Source organism: Lacerta agilis, chromosome 12, assembly GCF_009819535.1.
Source record: "Lacerta agilis isolate rLacAgi1 chromosome 12, rLacAgi1.pri, whole genome shotgun sequence".
NCBI lineage: Eukaryota > Metazoa > Chordata > Lepidosauria > Squamata > Lacertidae > Lacerta > Lacerta agilis.
Window position 1 is genome coordinate 5,069,438 of NC_046323.1, and position 14,451 is coordinate 5,083,888.

Below are 14,451 nucleotides of genomic sequence, written 5' to 3' on the forward strand. Positions count from 1 at the left end.
TAAATTTGTGGAGTACTTAAGATTGAACAGAGGAAGTTTAAAAACACTAGTAGGACTGGAATAAACCTTTGACATAGTTTAACATGGACGTAATATAAACTGCGCGACAAGATTCGGACTAGAAAACCTGCTGACGAGGGGGAGGGGAGTCATAGCTCGGCAGAGCAATGTTTAATGTAATGTGTATTTGATGTTGAATTGGTAATAATTTGGTATATTTGGAAAAATAATAAAAATTTATGTTAAAAAACAAACAAACTGCATTCCGCATGACCTGAGCCACATTCATCCAATAACACAACCAGTAACTTTTGACAGTACAAAATTAATCAAAGTTTGTGAATAGATAACTTCTTTTTTTTCAGTTGAACACGAGTGTTTCCCCTGGTTTTGCCTCAACCCCTATTTTATGTTGGAAGCAGACTTTAGTTGTTGGCAGAGCTATGGCTGCAGTCAGTTACATAGTGTTACATCAGAAACAGAACAGGTGTTCACCTTCAGTAAGGCAACCTTTTTCACCCACCATGTTCCTTGGCTGAAGGGAGTCCTTAGTCCTACTGAGGCATTCAAAGAATGCGTGGGTAACAAACAAGGAACCTGTGGCCCTCCAGCTGCTGATGGATGACAACTCCCATTATCCCTGGCCATTGCCCATGCTGGATGCTGTAGTCAGAGCTTGGCGCAACTCCTTGCACTTTATAAGATGAGGGGAAACCTTTTGGTGTCCTCTGTGTTTGCAAGTTTGGCAGGGGGTTGGACTGGATGGCCCTTGTGGTCTCTTCCAACTCTATGATTCTATGATTCTAAGTTTTGTCCCAATGCTCAGTTCTTTGCACATCCCTGTATCGTTTCATGCAACCTCTGAACCATGGCTGTACAAACCCGATAAGTACTTTCTGTATCTACACAAGTTTACTATGTTAGTATTAACTGTGGCACAGGCAGCTGCAGACTACTAGAAAATGTTCAAGTTGAGCCAAAATGAGGAGAGAGCATATCATAAATATGTTTCACACCGTGAAAAGCATCTCTCCTCTGATTTTTTTTCAAGGTGTGAAAGGGCACCTGAGTATTTACAGTGCAGCTCCCTTCGAAGGCTTTCTGCCCTCGTTCTGAACTGGCTTTGTGAAATGGTTGCAACGACATCTGATTTTCTGCATGTTGTTGACGCGATACCATGGCACCAGCTTCATGAGTCCTGATTGGATGGGATCAAATAGCCAGGAAGAAGGTTGATTAAACAAGATAGATTGTGCCAGAGCAGCAGTTGTGTAGCGATGTGAATCACAGCAAAAAGGCATGAATAAATGTAAATTGGAGGGTGGATGAGTAGATTCAGGTAGTTGCTGCACTTGCCTCCCAAAGCCAGCTTTTGCACCAACAATGTTCTCTGAAGAACATTCAGCATAGCCCTACAGAATTGTAGCTTCATTGAAAAAACTTGTAGAGAAATAGAATAGAAAGGAAAGAATGTTTTAATATCTCATCCTTTCTTTTTGAAAAAATATTTCCACAGAAAGAGGTGGTGAGTGAACACTTAAGGTGTCTCGTAGCTTATGAATAATCTTACTTTGATTTAGTATAGAGAACATGATTGAGGCCTAGTCAATCATGTGTTACTTTAGTTTTCCACAAAAGTGCTGAAGCCCATGTGTCAGCTTACTGAGTAGGATGCCTATAGAATGCATTAGCTGTATGCTTCTTCAAAATACATCATAGTTTTCACAAATCATAGATCTTAGATGTTCTTAGATTGCACAATGTTTCTTAGATGTTGGGTTCCATAATTTCTGTTCTTCAGCAGCATCTATTTAGAAAGCAGAACTGTAGTCACAGAGGATCTGGCTCAACGGTTTAAATAGCTTTTATATTGAAAGATGTCCCTTGTTGAGACATGATGGCATCTGCAGAAGTGACATGAGATCCTGTCCCTCCCTCAACCCCCCCCCCCATGCTTCCTAGAAGACTGGAGGGAGAGGCATGATCTCTGCAAAAGGCCCTGTAAGTGAGAAAAGACCCCAACTCCATCCAGCCCTGGGGTTGAAGGAGACAAGGCCTTGCCATACTTGCATGAAGCTTTGACAAAGGGCAGATACAGTGGAAGAAACACCTGTGTGTTTCCTGTTTCCGTTGTCAGTGCTTCCTGCAAAGGAAACAAGGCGGCCACCTCTCCCTCCAGTCCTCTCGGAAGCACAGAGGGCCTGGAAAAGATGTGAGGATTTTTTGTCTCTCACTTGTGAAAGGGAAGAAGACCAATTTCTCCCTCTGTCTCCTCTCTTAGTTAGCACACCTCTGTGCAAGGCTCTCAGGCCACACTCTTGCATTCCCAAGCCCTTCGCTTGCTAGATGAGTGTGGATGGAATTAGTAGTGAGGGTGGTGATAGTTGAAGACATTCGGAAATAACTTTAATTCTCATTATCAAAGAGATAACGAATGAGCTGGGAGAACACACACAAAAATTCTAACAAATGAGAATTTTCAGATTTCCGGAAAACAGATCTTCTACATCTCTAGACAAATATAGGATTGGTATCCCAGGATTTAATCCATTGTACTATCACATAATAAACCAAATGTGCACATTGTACATGGAAAGCCAAAAAGCTTTTCAGTATGTTGAAATGACCGTTTTGTATGTTTTATAAAATATTGGTTTGCATTCTATTAGCGATTCAGGTCCTCTCCGCATTGCAAATACTCCATCGCCGCCTGAAGAGGAGTCCCCTCTGCACAGCCCTGAAGCAAGCCCCAACCATACATTGGCTGCTCCTCCTTCTCCAGCACCAGCACGGCCTAAATCTCCCTCACAGGTAGTATGAACAGAATCAAGATGAAAATACCAAAAAGTGGGGGGAGGGGAATAACCCAGCCAAAAGCAATGAAGTTAGCCAGTTCTTCTAAAAGCTTGGTGTTAGCAACCAGCTAATTTCCATCAGAAGGACGCGGGTGGCGCTGTGGGTTAAACCACCGAGCCTAGGGCTTGCTGACCAGAAGGTCGGCAGTTCGAATCCCCGCGACGGGGTGAGCTCCCGTTGCTCGGTCCCAGCTCCTGCCCACCTAGCAGTTCAAAAGCACGTCAAAGTGCATGTAGTTAAATAGGTACCACTCTGGCAAGAAGGTAAACGGCGTTTCCGTGCGCTGCTCTGGTTCGCCAGAAGCGGCTTAGTCATGCTGGCCACATGACCCGGAAGCTGTACACCGGCTCCCTTGGCCAGTAACGCGAGATGAGTGCTGCAATCCCAGAGTCGGACACGACTGGACCTAATGGTCAGGGGTCCCTTTACCTTTACCTAATTTCCATCAGAATGACTAGAACCTAAATATTGGTGTGGAGAGGAGGATCCAGAAGCAGCCCTTGTCTTCTTATCCCTTCCTTAAATGAGAGTTAGAAATCTGACTCCCATCACCTACCCACCTTTGTCCTCCATTTTTCCCCCATCCTCAGCCCCCAACTGGTGGTAGCTATTTTTGTTGACCCTTTGCTCTTCCACTTCCTTTGCTGGTCAGGGAAGAACCTTTTGGATGGGACCAGTGTTCCTAGATGACCAGATAAGGTTTCTCTGGGACAGCACCATCTGGAGCAAGGTGCTGGTGTTGGTGCTCCAGAGAAGCCTCATGATGACACCGGCACCATTTTGGGAAAAATTGCCCTGCCTAAACAGGAAGGAAAAGAAGTTGGCATGGTTGTGCTGGCAGCAGTGAGGGATGGTCAAAAGGAGAGGAGATAGTGAGATCTGCCCACCTCTTTCTTAGCCCTCCATACTGCAATGTGCCAACTGACATCTGGTTACTTTTGGGGGGGTATTTATTCATTTTCTTAAATCAAAGGAAATCTAAAACGTTTCAATCGCAGTACAAAGAAAAGGGCTGTTAGCCCATTACAATTACTATGGTGAAACGTCTGAAGGCTGCCAACTCCATCTGGCTTCAATCCAAACAGTGGATTTACAATGTCTATTTTTATCCTCCTGGTATAAAAAGAATATAATTTCCTTTCCTGCAGGGTAAATGTGATTTGATTTCTTTTGTCAGTGGCTCTCCGCTACTTTGTAAGAAATGTGTCAGCACAGCATGCTCACTGCAGCTGGAGAGATGCTGGCTCGAGCACGGACAACCAGCTGGAATTTATAATAGTGTTCTGACCTGCACAGATCTAGAGAGTATGCAAAATATGCTAGCGTTGTTTTCGTCTCCTAGCGTCAAACATTTCCATTGACTTTGATTGGTCATTATTTTACAGTTTAGAGGCTGTCACCCTCAAGCATTAATATTTTTGCAGGATTTTGATGCCTTTAGATACGCTTTAAAGAAGTATATTGTCACGTCATGTGTTCAGTTACTTGGAGATTAGTGTATTTTTCTACACTGAATGATCATACTGGGTGGCGTGTAGAACAGCGATGAGAATGGGTCCTCCAGATGTTGCTGGACTGCAACTTCCATCATTTCTGACCACTGACCACCTTGGTTGGAGATTCCAATGGCATTTGGAGGGGCCATGGGCAATTCATTCCTGATGTAGAAAATCAAGAAGTGGGCTCCAACAGTGCCCTCTTGTCTGTGGAAGGGCCCATTCCATGAATGCAAAGGCCTTCAGTTTTGCAGGGCCTTCTGCAAATGGAAAGTGGGAGGTGATTTTCATTGATTCTGCCTACAGTACTACTTCCCAGTGGTGGGCTTGGAACTATCAAGTTTCAGCAGTGCCCTGTGCAATTCAAAAATTTGGTGCCCCCTTGCCTACTTGGTTTTAGAATATTTGGTGGTGTCTTAAAGTCAAAGTGATGCAGGGCTGATCAGTCCCAGGCTTGAAATGTTGACAGATTTGTGTATATTTTATCCCTGCCACAAATTATCTGAATCTTTGCCTTAAAGATTACACTTCCTAAAGTGATTGTTTTTTTTATTTAGCTGAGGAAAGGACCCCCAGTTCCACCGCTACCTAAACTCACACCAACAAAAGAACTGCAGCAGGAGAATATCATCAGCTTATTTGATGACAATTTTGTTCCAGAAATAAATGTGACAACTCCTTCACAGGTGAGTCAGGGCCTCAATAGGTTGCTCCAGCCTTTTGACAAAAGCTGTTCCTTAACAGCTTCAGGACACCTCTCCCAGTTATAGTCTCTGGGATAGTCCCTGTTTATCCCTACAACAATCCTGAGGCTGTGAGTTAATGAGTTGATCTGTGTGTTTCTTGGCTGATGGAGAACCTGTGGGCCCTCTAGATCTGATTGGGAGTGGTTGCAGAGTTGATTTCATAGCATCTGTGTAACAGGAAAGATAAGTATTGATTAAAAGCCCCCAAGAGCCTCTTCAGGCGCTCAAAAAAAGTATTTGACCTCAGGACTTAGCCACACTTACTTTTTACTCTGCTCTTTCCAGGCACAAGCTCCGTATCTGAGCATGTTATTTGTTGCCCCAGAGCTTTCCCCATGAAAATCTGCTCTTTAGTGCTCAACTGGAGCAAACATCAATTCTGTTTTTCCACAGACTGCTGTTTGCTCCAATAGAGCACTAAAGAGCAGGTTTTTGCAGAGAAAGCTCTGGGGTGAAAAATGGGGCACTTGGACACGGAGCTTTAAAGTGTGGAAAGAGCGGAGGAAAGGCAAGTGTGGATCAGCCCACAGTCAAACATGCTAAGTTCCTTATATTGTCAGTTCTGTTTTACATAATCTTCATTATTGTGGATACTTTTCATAGAAAAGCAGTTTGTAAATGCAAGTGATAAACTTGCATTTGAGGGAGAGGTGGCAATAAAGCATAGTTAATAAAGAGGTGGTTGAGGGTTTGATGCTTCGGTAATTGTTCTGTCGTATTATGGCAGTGGACAAAGCTGAAGTGTAACTTTTGAATAAATGTGTTTTAATTAAAAAATTTTTTTGTAAAGATGTGGTTGTTCAGTGTTTTCCCCCTCCCTAACAGAATGAAGTTCCTGAAGCTAAAAAAGAAGAGTCTTTGTTAGACCTAGACTTTGATCCGTTTAAACCAGATGCGGCAGCTACTGTGGTAACCCATTCACCAATGTCTCAGGTAGGTTTTTTGTGTGAAATGTTTTTAAAATATGTACAGTTATGAAGTCACCCACCCCATAATCAGGGTTGTACATGCACTACAGTTCCATGAAGGCACCAAGAAAGTGTGGAATTCAGGAAATATGCAACCATGCAATCTGCCCCAAACTTATGGGCAGAGACCGGGTGTGGCAAGGGAGCAGCAATGATGTGGGAGCAATTGTGCTCCTCTGGATAGCATATAAACTGCGTCTTAGAATGATCTCTAAAGGAATATGCAGACTGCATGTTCGCAGATCTTTCTGACTGTACTTCATGACAACGTCAATTTGCCGTAGCTACTTTGCAGATCTCACGATGAAGAATAATTGAAATGAAATGAGTGTTACTACTGTATTTCTCTGTCCGTGTGGATAGGTCTATATTATTCCTAGTAAAAATGATCCATCTGATTTTCTACAAAACTCTTCTGTGTTTAATACTCTTCTGTATTTAAACAGCTTTACAATACCAGAACTTCATATTCCTGAGACAGGAATGTGCTATTTTGCTTGCTATTTTGCCGCTGTTCCCTTCTCCTGACCAAAAAAAAAAAAATTTCTCCTGTTTTCCAGTATGTCTTTAGTCTTTGACAGAGAGTTTGAAGTAAACTCCAGTGCTGATTTTCCAGTTCCCCTAATAATCTTGTCTGTTATTGGAGCATTAGAACTCCTCCTCAAACAGTTGGACATTCACAGGAGTTGACAGACAGATATTGATTAAAGTGCATTTGACAGCTGAGTGCCTCATATTTTTCAAACACATTTTCATCCTTATGAAGTGCAGAGGATGGACATGATGCATTGTATTTTAAAAGATGTAAATCTCTGCGCATGGAGATGGCTTTGGAAAACAGTTACCGAAATTCCTGAAGAACAAATTTGTTACCTGTAGTTTAGACAAAGTCACAAAGAAGGCCCGCTCTCCTACAAAACGATCACCGGCTCCTCCACTTCCATTGGGACGCAGAGGAGAAGAATCTCCCCTGAAGATCTTAAGGAGCAGACAGGAAGAGACTGTCCTTAAGAGAATCCTAGGCAGGCTCAGGCTATATAGAGGAGCTATTTACATAAGATGCATGAGCAGAGGAGGAGAAATCGAAGGCCTTGAACTTGAGAAGCCTGAACAAGTCAAAATTTATTGTACTGTATTGCCCTTTTTTGCACATCAGAAAATTGTTTGACGTGATCCAAGTTGCCGTTTTGCTTGTGAGTCAGTGAAGGACTATTTTAAGAAACTGAAAATCAACTTGGGATGCTTTGCAACAAACTGCAAAGAGAAGCTTCTGCCTGATAGTACAGTTGTGTAGGCAGGCAGGTTTTTAGTACATAAAGGAAATGGAATAGACTATATCATAATTTATTTGTTTATTTCATAACGTTTTATACACCTCTGGATTGTAAAAAAAAAAACCCTCAAAGCAGTTTACAAAAAGATAAAAACAGTAATATTGAGAAAAACTGACAACCCTACTTTAAGAATACAAAAGTTGAAATACTACTAAAAACAGATTAAAATTGCCCCAGCTTTTGAAGCATCTGGGTAGGCTTGTCTAAACAGGAATGTTTTTAGCAGGCACCAAAAAGAATAGAGTGATGGCACCTGCTTGATCTCAGTAGGCAAGGAGTCCCCAAAGTGTAGGAGCTGCCACACTAAACAACTGAGGTCTTAACAATTGCAGAACGGGTCTTACGTGGCACCTCTAGTAGTTGGCAATTCTGCCAATCAATTACAGGATTTGCTTGTGCTTCCCTTGTGCGTCTCAACATACCTATGCAGTCCTGCAAATTTGGAAATAGACAATCAATCAATCAATCAATCAGGCATAAATAATTTGCTGTGGCAATATGTTGTTCCCTGTTGAAATCCTGTTTTTGATCTTTGAGAAGCCCCGTATACTAAGGATTGAGGATCATTTCGCACATAACACAATACAGCATTATTGTACAGCTGCCCTGCTGTTGATCATAGCTCCTGTGGTGTGTCTGTGTGCTCCAGCATGTGGTAATGGGGTGCTAATTGTATTACATTTTTGGTCAATGCTTGAAACATCTTGGCGTACACCTTAAAATGTAACATTATGAACTGGCACTAAGTTCTGCAGTTGACCTCTTGAGCGGTGACTATTCCCGTAGGGCTTTGAGCAGGTTCACTTGCGCAGAATTATTCCTTAAAAGTAGAGTCTGAATCTGTTTTCCCTGGTGCTCTGAACTCTGTGACCCAAGCAAATAGAAATTTGTGAAATGCCTTACAAACACACTGCCCCCTCCCATAAGAGAATGCTGTGCCGAACTCTATGGAGCACATGAATAACCATGCTACTGTCTAATTATGCTTTGCAGCACATAACAGGGTGTACAAATGAGGTTTTCAACACTGTCCTTCTTTCCCCTGTTCTCAGACGCTACCCTGGGATTTATGGACGGTAAGGTGTTTTCTTTATCTTTGTATGTTGTCTTTTTATTGTTGTTCGTTTTCTATGGCGCCATTAGTATGCAAGGCGTTTGATGTATCGGCATGAGAAGAAAGGATGGGCTTCAGCCCTGAGGAGTTTGTAGTCTAAATTTTGACAGTAGAGGGAGACAGAGGAGGGGAAATAAACGAGTACCAGGATGACTGGGCGAAAATGCAGTTATCTGAAATAAGAATGTTGTTAGATTTGAGGAGGAAAGACCAAGGGTGACATCCTGCTGTGGTGTCCTGCTTGAACAATGGACTTTTGCTTGCACAAATAGCACTTACCTTTCCCCCTCCCCACTGCTGCCTCCGCCTCCTTGTTTGCACCCCAAATCTTCTCCAGAGGACTTTGGGGGGGCCTTTGGAGGAGACTGAAGGGCAGGAGGAAGGGAGGAAGGAAGAGTTCTTCTAGACCTGCTGATGTGATGTTGGATCTTCCCGAGAGGTTTTCTGTGCCCGCATTTTTATATACCCAGAAGCTTTGAAATTTTCTTTCCATAGTGGGATGAGATGTCTGTAATTGGTCTATGGTAGCAAACGTGTAGTATTCTTTACTAGGGAAAGGAAAGCATCCCTGTGTGTTCACCTGCTTAAAAAAGGAAACCATTTCTCCAGAATTGTTTTGGAAAGGTTAATAACTTTCCAGTGATGTTAAGGGGGGGACTGGGACCGAGAGAAAATCCTGTTTTTTTCTCATTTTCCTCCCATTCCTCCCTCTCCCCAATTTTTCAGAAACAAATAGGAGGGGGACCAGAAAAACTAGGTGGTGGGCGGGAACTGAGGCTCCCTACCATTTTGTGTGTCATCTCCCCCCCTCCCCCCGGGGACTTTCTCTTCAGTTGCAGTAAATGCAGGGATTACTTTGGCCATATGAGTGCTGTAGAATCTGAAACTCAGTCTGATTATTTTCTTGGACTTATTTAAGTCTTGGCTTTGAACAATTCTGAATGAACCTTCTTTACCAAGGAAAATTTGTCTTAGTTTCTCTAGTGTTACAAATCACAACCATGTGGACCTATTCAAATTTAGTTGTAGTGCATGGATATGACTGTATAAAACTGGTCTCTTTATATGGTTAGGATGGTAATTACTGGCATGGAATGTGGCATGAAATGTGGTGTACATCGTGGGAAGTGAAATTTTTCTCTTGAAGCTTCTCGTGAGAAAATACTCAGAATGATTTCATTTTATCCTCCAAAAAAAAAAAAAAAAAAAGTCCTGTGAGGCTGAGATATAAAAATTGGTTTGGGTTACCCAGTGAGATTCGGGATGGAATGGGGCTTGACTCAAACCAGGTGTGCTCTGCTATATTAGGGGTGCCATATTTCAAAAAGTAAAAAGTTGGATACCCAAAAAGTTGCCGAACTCCTTCTAGGGAACCCCCAATATTGTTGAGGACCCTGATCACCTACAAATAGGCTGCATCAGGTGCATGGCAGCAGTTCCTATCATTGCTATGCCATGTGGCAGGGGCTGGCAAACAATTTGGATTAGTGGGCACATTTTGAATTTTGAGACAGTGCTGGGGGTGTCACTCATAAAATGGCTACCATGCAGTGGGCATGGCATAACACAAAATGGCTGCCATGGGAAGTGTGGCATAACACAGAACCAGAAGGACAGTCACTCAGTCCTAGTTTTATTGATTTGGTTTTCTTCTGTACAGACAAGCAATGAACTGGTGCAGCCGGTAAGCAGAACTTCTCTCTTTCACCTGCCAAAGCTTCTCTTTAGATAGATAGCTACTGTCTCCAAATATATGTTTCTCCCACAAACATTGCAAGCTGTGCTTAAATTCCTTAATTTAGTAGTCGCATTTCATTTCTAAACTAAAGTTGCCGTAGTAAAATACTGAATTTTGTGTTTTCTCATCAAGACCACCGTTATCTTTTTCATCTTGTTTTTTTTCTTTGCTTTTGTCTGCCTAAAGCCTGATTCTTCAAAAAGTCTTTCCTTGTGTAACCTGGTCATGGAGGAAAACCCAAACAGTTGGTCAACAGAAGATGTTAACAAACCCCAAACTGATCTAGGTTCGCTCAACTTGGGCCTAGATGGTAGTACAGCCAGTGAGAGCCAGGAAAGAGCTGCAGGTCTTCCTTTGCCTTTCCCTGAGGCAGAGCAAACCTCAACAGCATCATCTGTTGCACTGGCTACTACTACTTGGCCTGCAGTAGGCGAGCAAGAGGATGGTGCATCTTGGACGGCTTCCGTAGATGAAAACCAAACCACTTTCCCGGAACCGTACTTGGACACTAGTAACGTTGCAGACAGTGGCGCAGATTTGGTGGAGCCTAACAAGCCCTTAGTGAGCGAAACTTTGGCTGAGAGGCCTGCAGTGGGAACTGGTAGCTTTTTGGATGGAGACCCGTTTAATGTGGCAAAGTCAGAAGAAGAGAAGCAGGAAACGGAAGAGTCTTTGTGGGCAAATGTGGAGCCATGTGAAAAGGTAGAAACCGGAGATGTTAGCCTCAAGAAACTAGACTACACAGAGGAGTTTGAAGAGAGAGATAAAGGCTACACTGAAATAGGACATCATGAGGCCTTAGGAGACCATGAAACCCTAAAAGGCACTGAGATAGAGTCTATCGGGGGTTCAGAACATAATAATGGGCAAGGAGAGACAAGCGCTGGTAGTTACCTTCAGGAATTTGGCCTAGAATTTAATGGGGATGCTCTGCTTCCAGGGACAAGAAAAGGAGATGCTAAGGATGTAGTGAACTTAGGGTTGGGATGTGAGGTGAGTGACGGTAAATCTGTAGAATATAGTGGGTCTGAACCTGAAAATGGTTTCGGTCCCTGGAATCGGGATCAGGGAAGAGAGTGTGTGGATGGCTTACCACTTTCTGGGAATACAGCCACCAAATGCACACAGGAAAGAGAAATGGCAGGTATTACGGGATTGGCTGACCTAGAAGTCAGAGACAAATCTACTGCAGAGGTTGGAAATCCTGTATGTGGTGATGAGTTATATGGTGCAGAAGAGCCCAATAAAGAGATTGAAGACCATAGCAGCAGCCCTCAAAAGAGTCATATGACTGGTGAATGTCAAGCTACCCTGATGCCCTCTGAGAAGGAGATGGTTCTGCAGCCTGGCTCTGCTGACGCAGCTGGTGCAAACCTCGATAATTCTTGGCTAGGTGATGTGGAAGATAAATTTGTAGACAGGGAAGCATTTTGTGTGGCTGAAGAACTTAATAGTAATGTTAGTTGCCCTGAAGCATTGGAAACAGATCCCTGGCAAGCCAATTGGGATCCAACAGTTAATACTGATTCCTGGGGGTTTTCTAGCGAGACAAATGGGTTTGATGACTGGCCCTTTCCTCCCAAACAAGACACCGTGGATGGAAATGTGGAGATTTCCTGGCCAAGTTTTAATGATAAGTGGTCTACGCAAGATTTGGGAGGTATAGATAACTCCTGGGGAGCTGTGGGTGTAACACCAAGTCATCAGAATCAGGAGGCACCTTTAAAGCAAGGAACATCTGGGGAACAGGCAAATGTTAGCAGCTGTGGAACAAGCAAGGAGATAGGTAGGCCTATGGTCCTGTTCCAAATGGGAAATTCCAGAAATGCTAGCACCGAGAGCTCAACTAGTCCCAAAGAAAATGAGACCAACAGCTCAGATTTATCTGAAGATGAAATTGCTAACCGGAGATATGGATTGTTGTACCAGGAAATAGAGGCTGATAAAGAAGAGGTACCTACCCCAGTGTGTAGCATAGTCTAGAAATGAGAGTTCCTTAGGTCATATATACATATATATAACCTTGTGTTTTATGGACAGTCCTTCTTTTATGTTCCCCCCCGCTTGCCCTCTTTTGCTAACTTAATGATCATATGAACATGCCAAATTTGGCAAAGTTCAACCACATAGTTCTACTAGGCTGACCAGAAAGAGGTTGGCTCTTGAACACACCATCTGATTTTACCATGTCTCGTTATTTCTGAATTGTGTGTTTTCTAATATGATACATGAACCTCCAGTCTTTTCAAACTCTTTAATGTGAATCACTATTCTTTTCTTTTTCTTATTTTTTATGCCATTTAACATAGCTTCATACTGCTTGTCAGAAGTGTCACTCTTTCCCGTCACTTTTTATGTTTTTGATTTTTTTTTAAATTGTGCTTTTTGTAATGTGCAAGCAAGAGTTTGTAAAACATTATTTACTCCTTTTTGATCTGAATGCAAGACTAACAACCGTTTTGTTCTGATTTCCAATTCTGCTCAGGCATCCAGCAGCGCCTTTAATGGATTCACACAGGTAAGAAGTCACATAGTTTAAAAGAGAGCATGTCCTCTTGAGACCAGAAAGAGGACTGGAATTTGGGAGCAATGGGATGAAAGATGTATAATGTACTATTTTCAGGTTAGCAATATCATGCTCAGTGCCATAAAGCTAATGCAAATATAGATTGTAAATAGGTTGGTCATGGACTGGCTGGATGCTGAGGGGTGGTGGGAGGCACCAGTTGGGGAGCCCCCCCAAGGGAAGAAGGCTCAGAGCCAGGGATTGGTGGTGGGATGACGAGGAGGGGTCAGAGGGAGAAGAGAGAGCAGACTGGGAGGAGGAAGCGTCGGAAGCTGAAGAGGCAACAGGGTTGAGTGAGCAGGAAGAGGCTGGGGCAGAGAGCAGTGCAGGAGCAGAGACTGGAGAGGAGGGGAGACAAGAGGCAGAGTTGAGACAGGCTGCTGAAGAAGCCAGGGAGTCTCTCCCTCCTGCTGTGACCAGCTCCCTTCCCCACTGGTCTCCCAGGCCCAGGAGAAATATGAAGAGGGCGGAGCAGAGACAGACAAGGTGATGGTGTCTCAGATTGCTTGGGAAGGACCCGGTGGAGGAGGAGACACGGGGAAATGTGGGAAGACCTTTGGTCCCCACAACTGCCTCATTGGGGAATATCGACCAGGAAGAGTTGCTGTGCTCACAAGGCCTGGCCTCCTGAGCTGTTTTCTTTCTTGAATAAAGAGTTAACTTCACTGATACCATCTGAGTTATTACTGACCTGCTGTTGGACCTCGCTTCTGGCAGTTGGCTTGGGTATTTGTTTGAAAATGTGTTTGGCTAGTAGCTTCCTTTCAAACTTGCTTCCGCCTGGCATGTGGCCTGCTTTAGTTTCAGAGCTTTGTTGGTTCTGTGCTGTTTGTATGGAGCTTGTTGTTTTACTGTATTGCATTCAGCACGAATAATTTTTTATTTATGCCTCTAATACAATGCCATGGAATCCATTTTTTGTCTGAACAGCAATCTAAAAATCTAGTAATTACTGGATTAAATCACATTCAAAAGGCAGGTATTTAACATTTTCATCAGTTTTCCCACACCTTCTTTGCTGTAGGAATGTTAATTAGCACGGCTATGGTCATAAAACTGCTTGCAAAAGAAAAGTGGTTTGAAGTTTGCCATCTCGCATCAAATCCACTAAACTACCGAGTCTCATTTTTTATCAGTGTGGTGTAGTGGTTAAGAGCGGTAGTCTCATAATCTGGGGAACCAGGTTCGCATCTCCACTCCTCCACATGCAGCTGCTGGGTGACCTTGGGCTAGTCACACTTCTTTGAAGTCTCTCAGCCCCACTCACCTCACAGAGTGTTTGTGGTGGTGGAGGAAGGGAAAGGAGAATGTTAGCCGCTTTGAGACTCCTTCGGGTAGTGAAAAGCGGGATATCAAATCCAAACTGCTGCTCCTCCTCTCATTTTTTACCAGCTAGTAAAGTTTTATAACCTACTTTTCAACCACACCATCTTCAAAGAGGCTTGCAACAGATGAAACACAAGGCCAGGCTAGCTTTCCTCTTGCTATGATGTCGTTGTGTCTTTTCATATCAGAACTTGTCTGTGAATGGAGCTATCCTGAACATACAAATATGCATCAAAGATGAGTGCAATAACAGAACTGAAATATACTCCTTGCATTCATATAAGGAAGTAGCTATTGAAGAAAACCC

The 14,451-nt window shown here is 43.2% G+C and overlaps 1 protein-coding gene across 3 annotated transcripts in view; it reads left to right on the forward strand.

The window, feature by feature from the left end:
• Positions 1 to 14,451, forward strand: part of AMPH (amphiphysin) — a 90,265-nt gene that overhangs the window by 64,612 nt on the left and 11,202 nt on the right. For all 3 annotated transcript variants that reach the window (XM_033166256.1, XM_033166257.1, XM_033166259.1), the window contains 6 exons: positions 2,670 to 2,811; positions 4,910 to 5,038; positions 5,924 to 6,031; positions 8,453 to 8,476; positions 10,175 to 10,198; positions 12,738 to 12,770. In XM_033166256.1, coding sequence (XP_033022147.1) covers positions 2,670 to 2,811; positions 4,910 to 5,038; positions 5,924 to 6,031; positions 8,453 to 8,476; positions 10,175 to 10,198; positions 12,738 to 12,770 — 460 coding nt within the window. The remainder of the gene's footprint in view (positions 1 to 2,669; positions 2,812 to 4,909; positions 5,039 to 5,923; positions 6,032 to 8,452; positions 8,477 to 10,174; positions 10,199 to 12,737; positions 12,771 to 14,451) is intronic.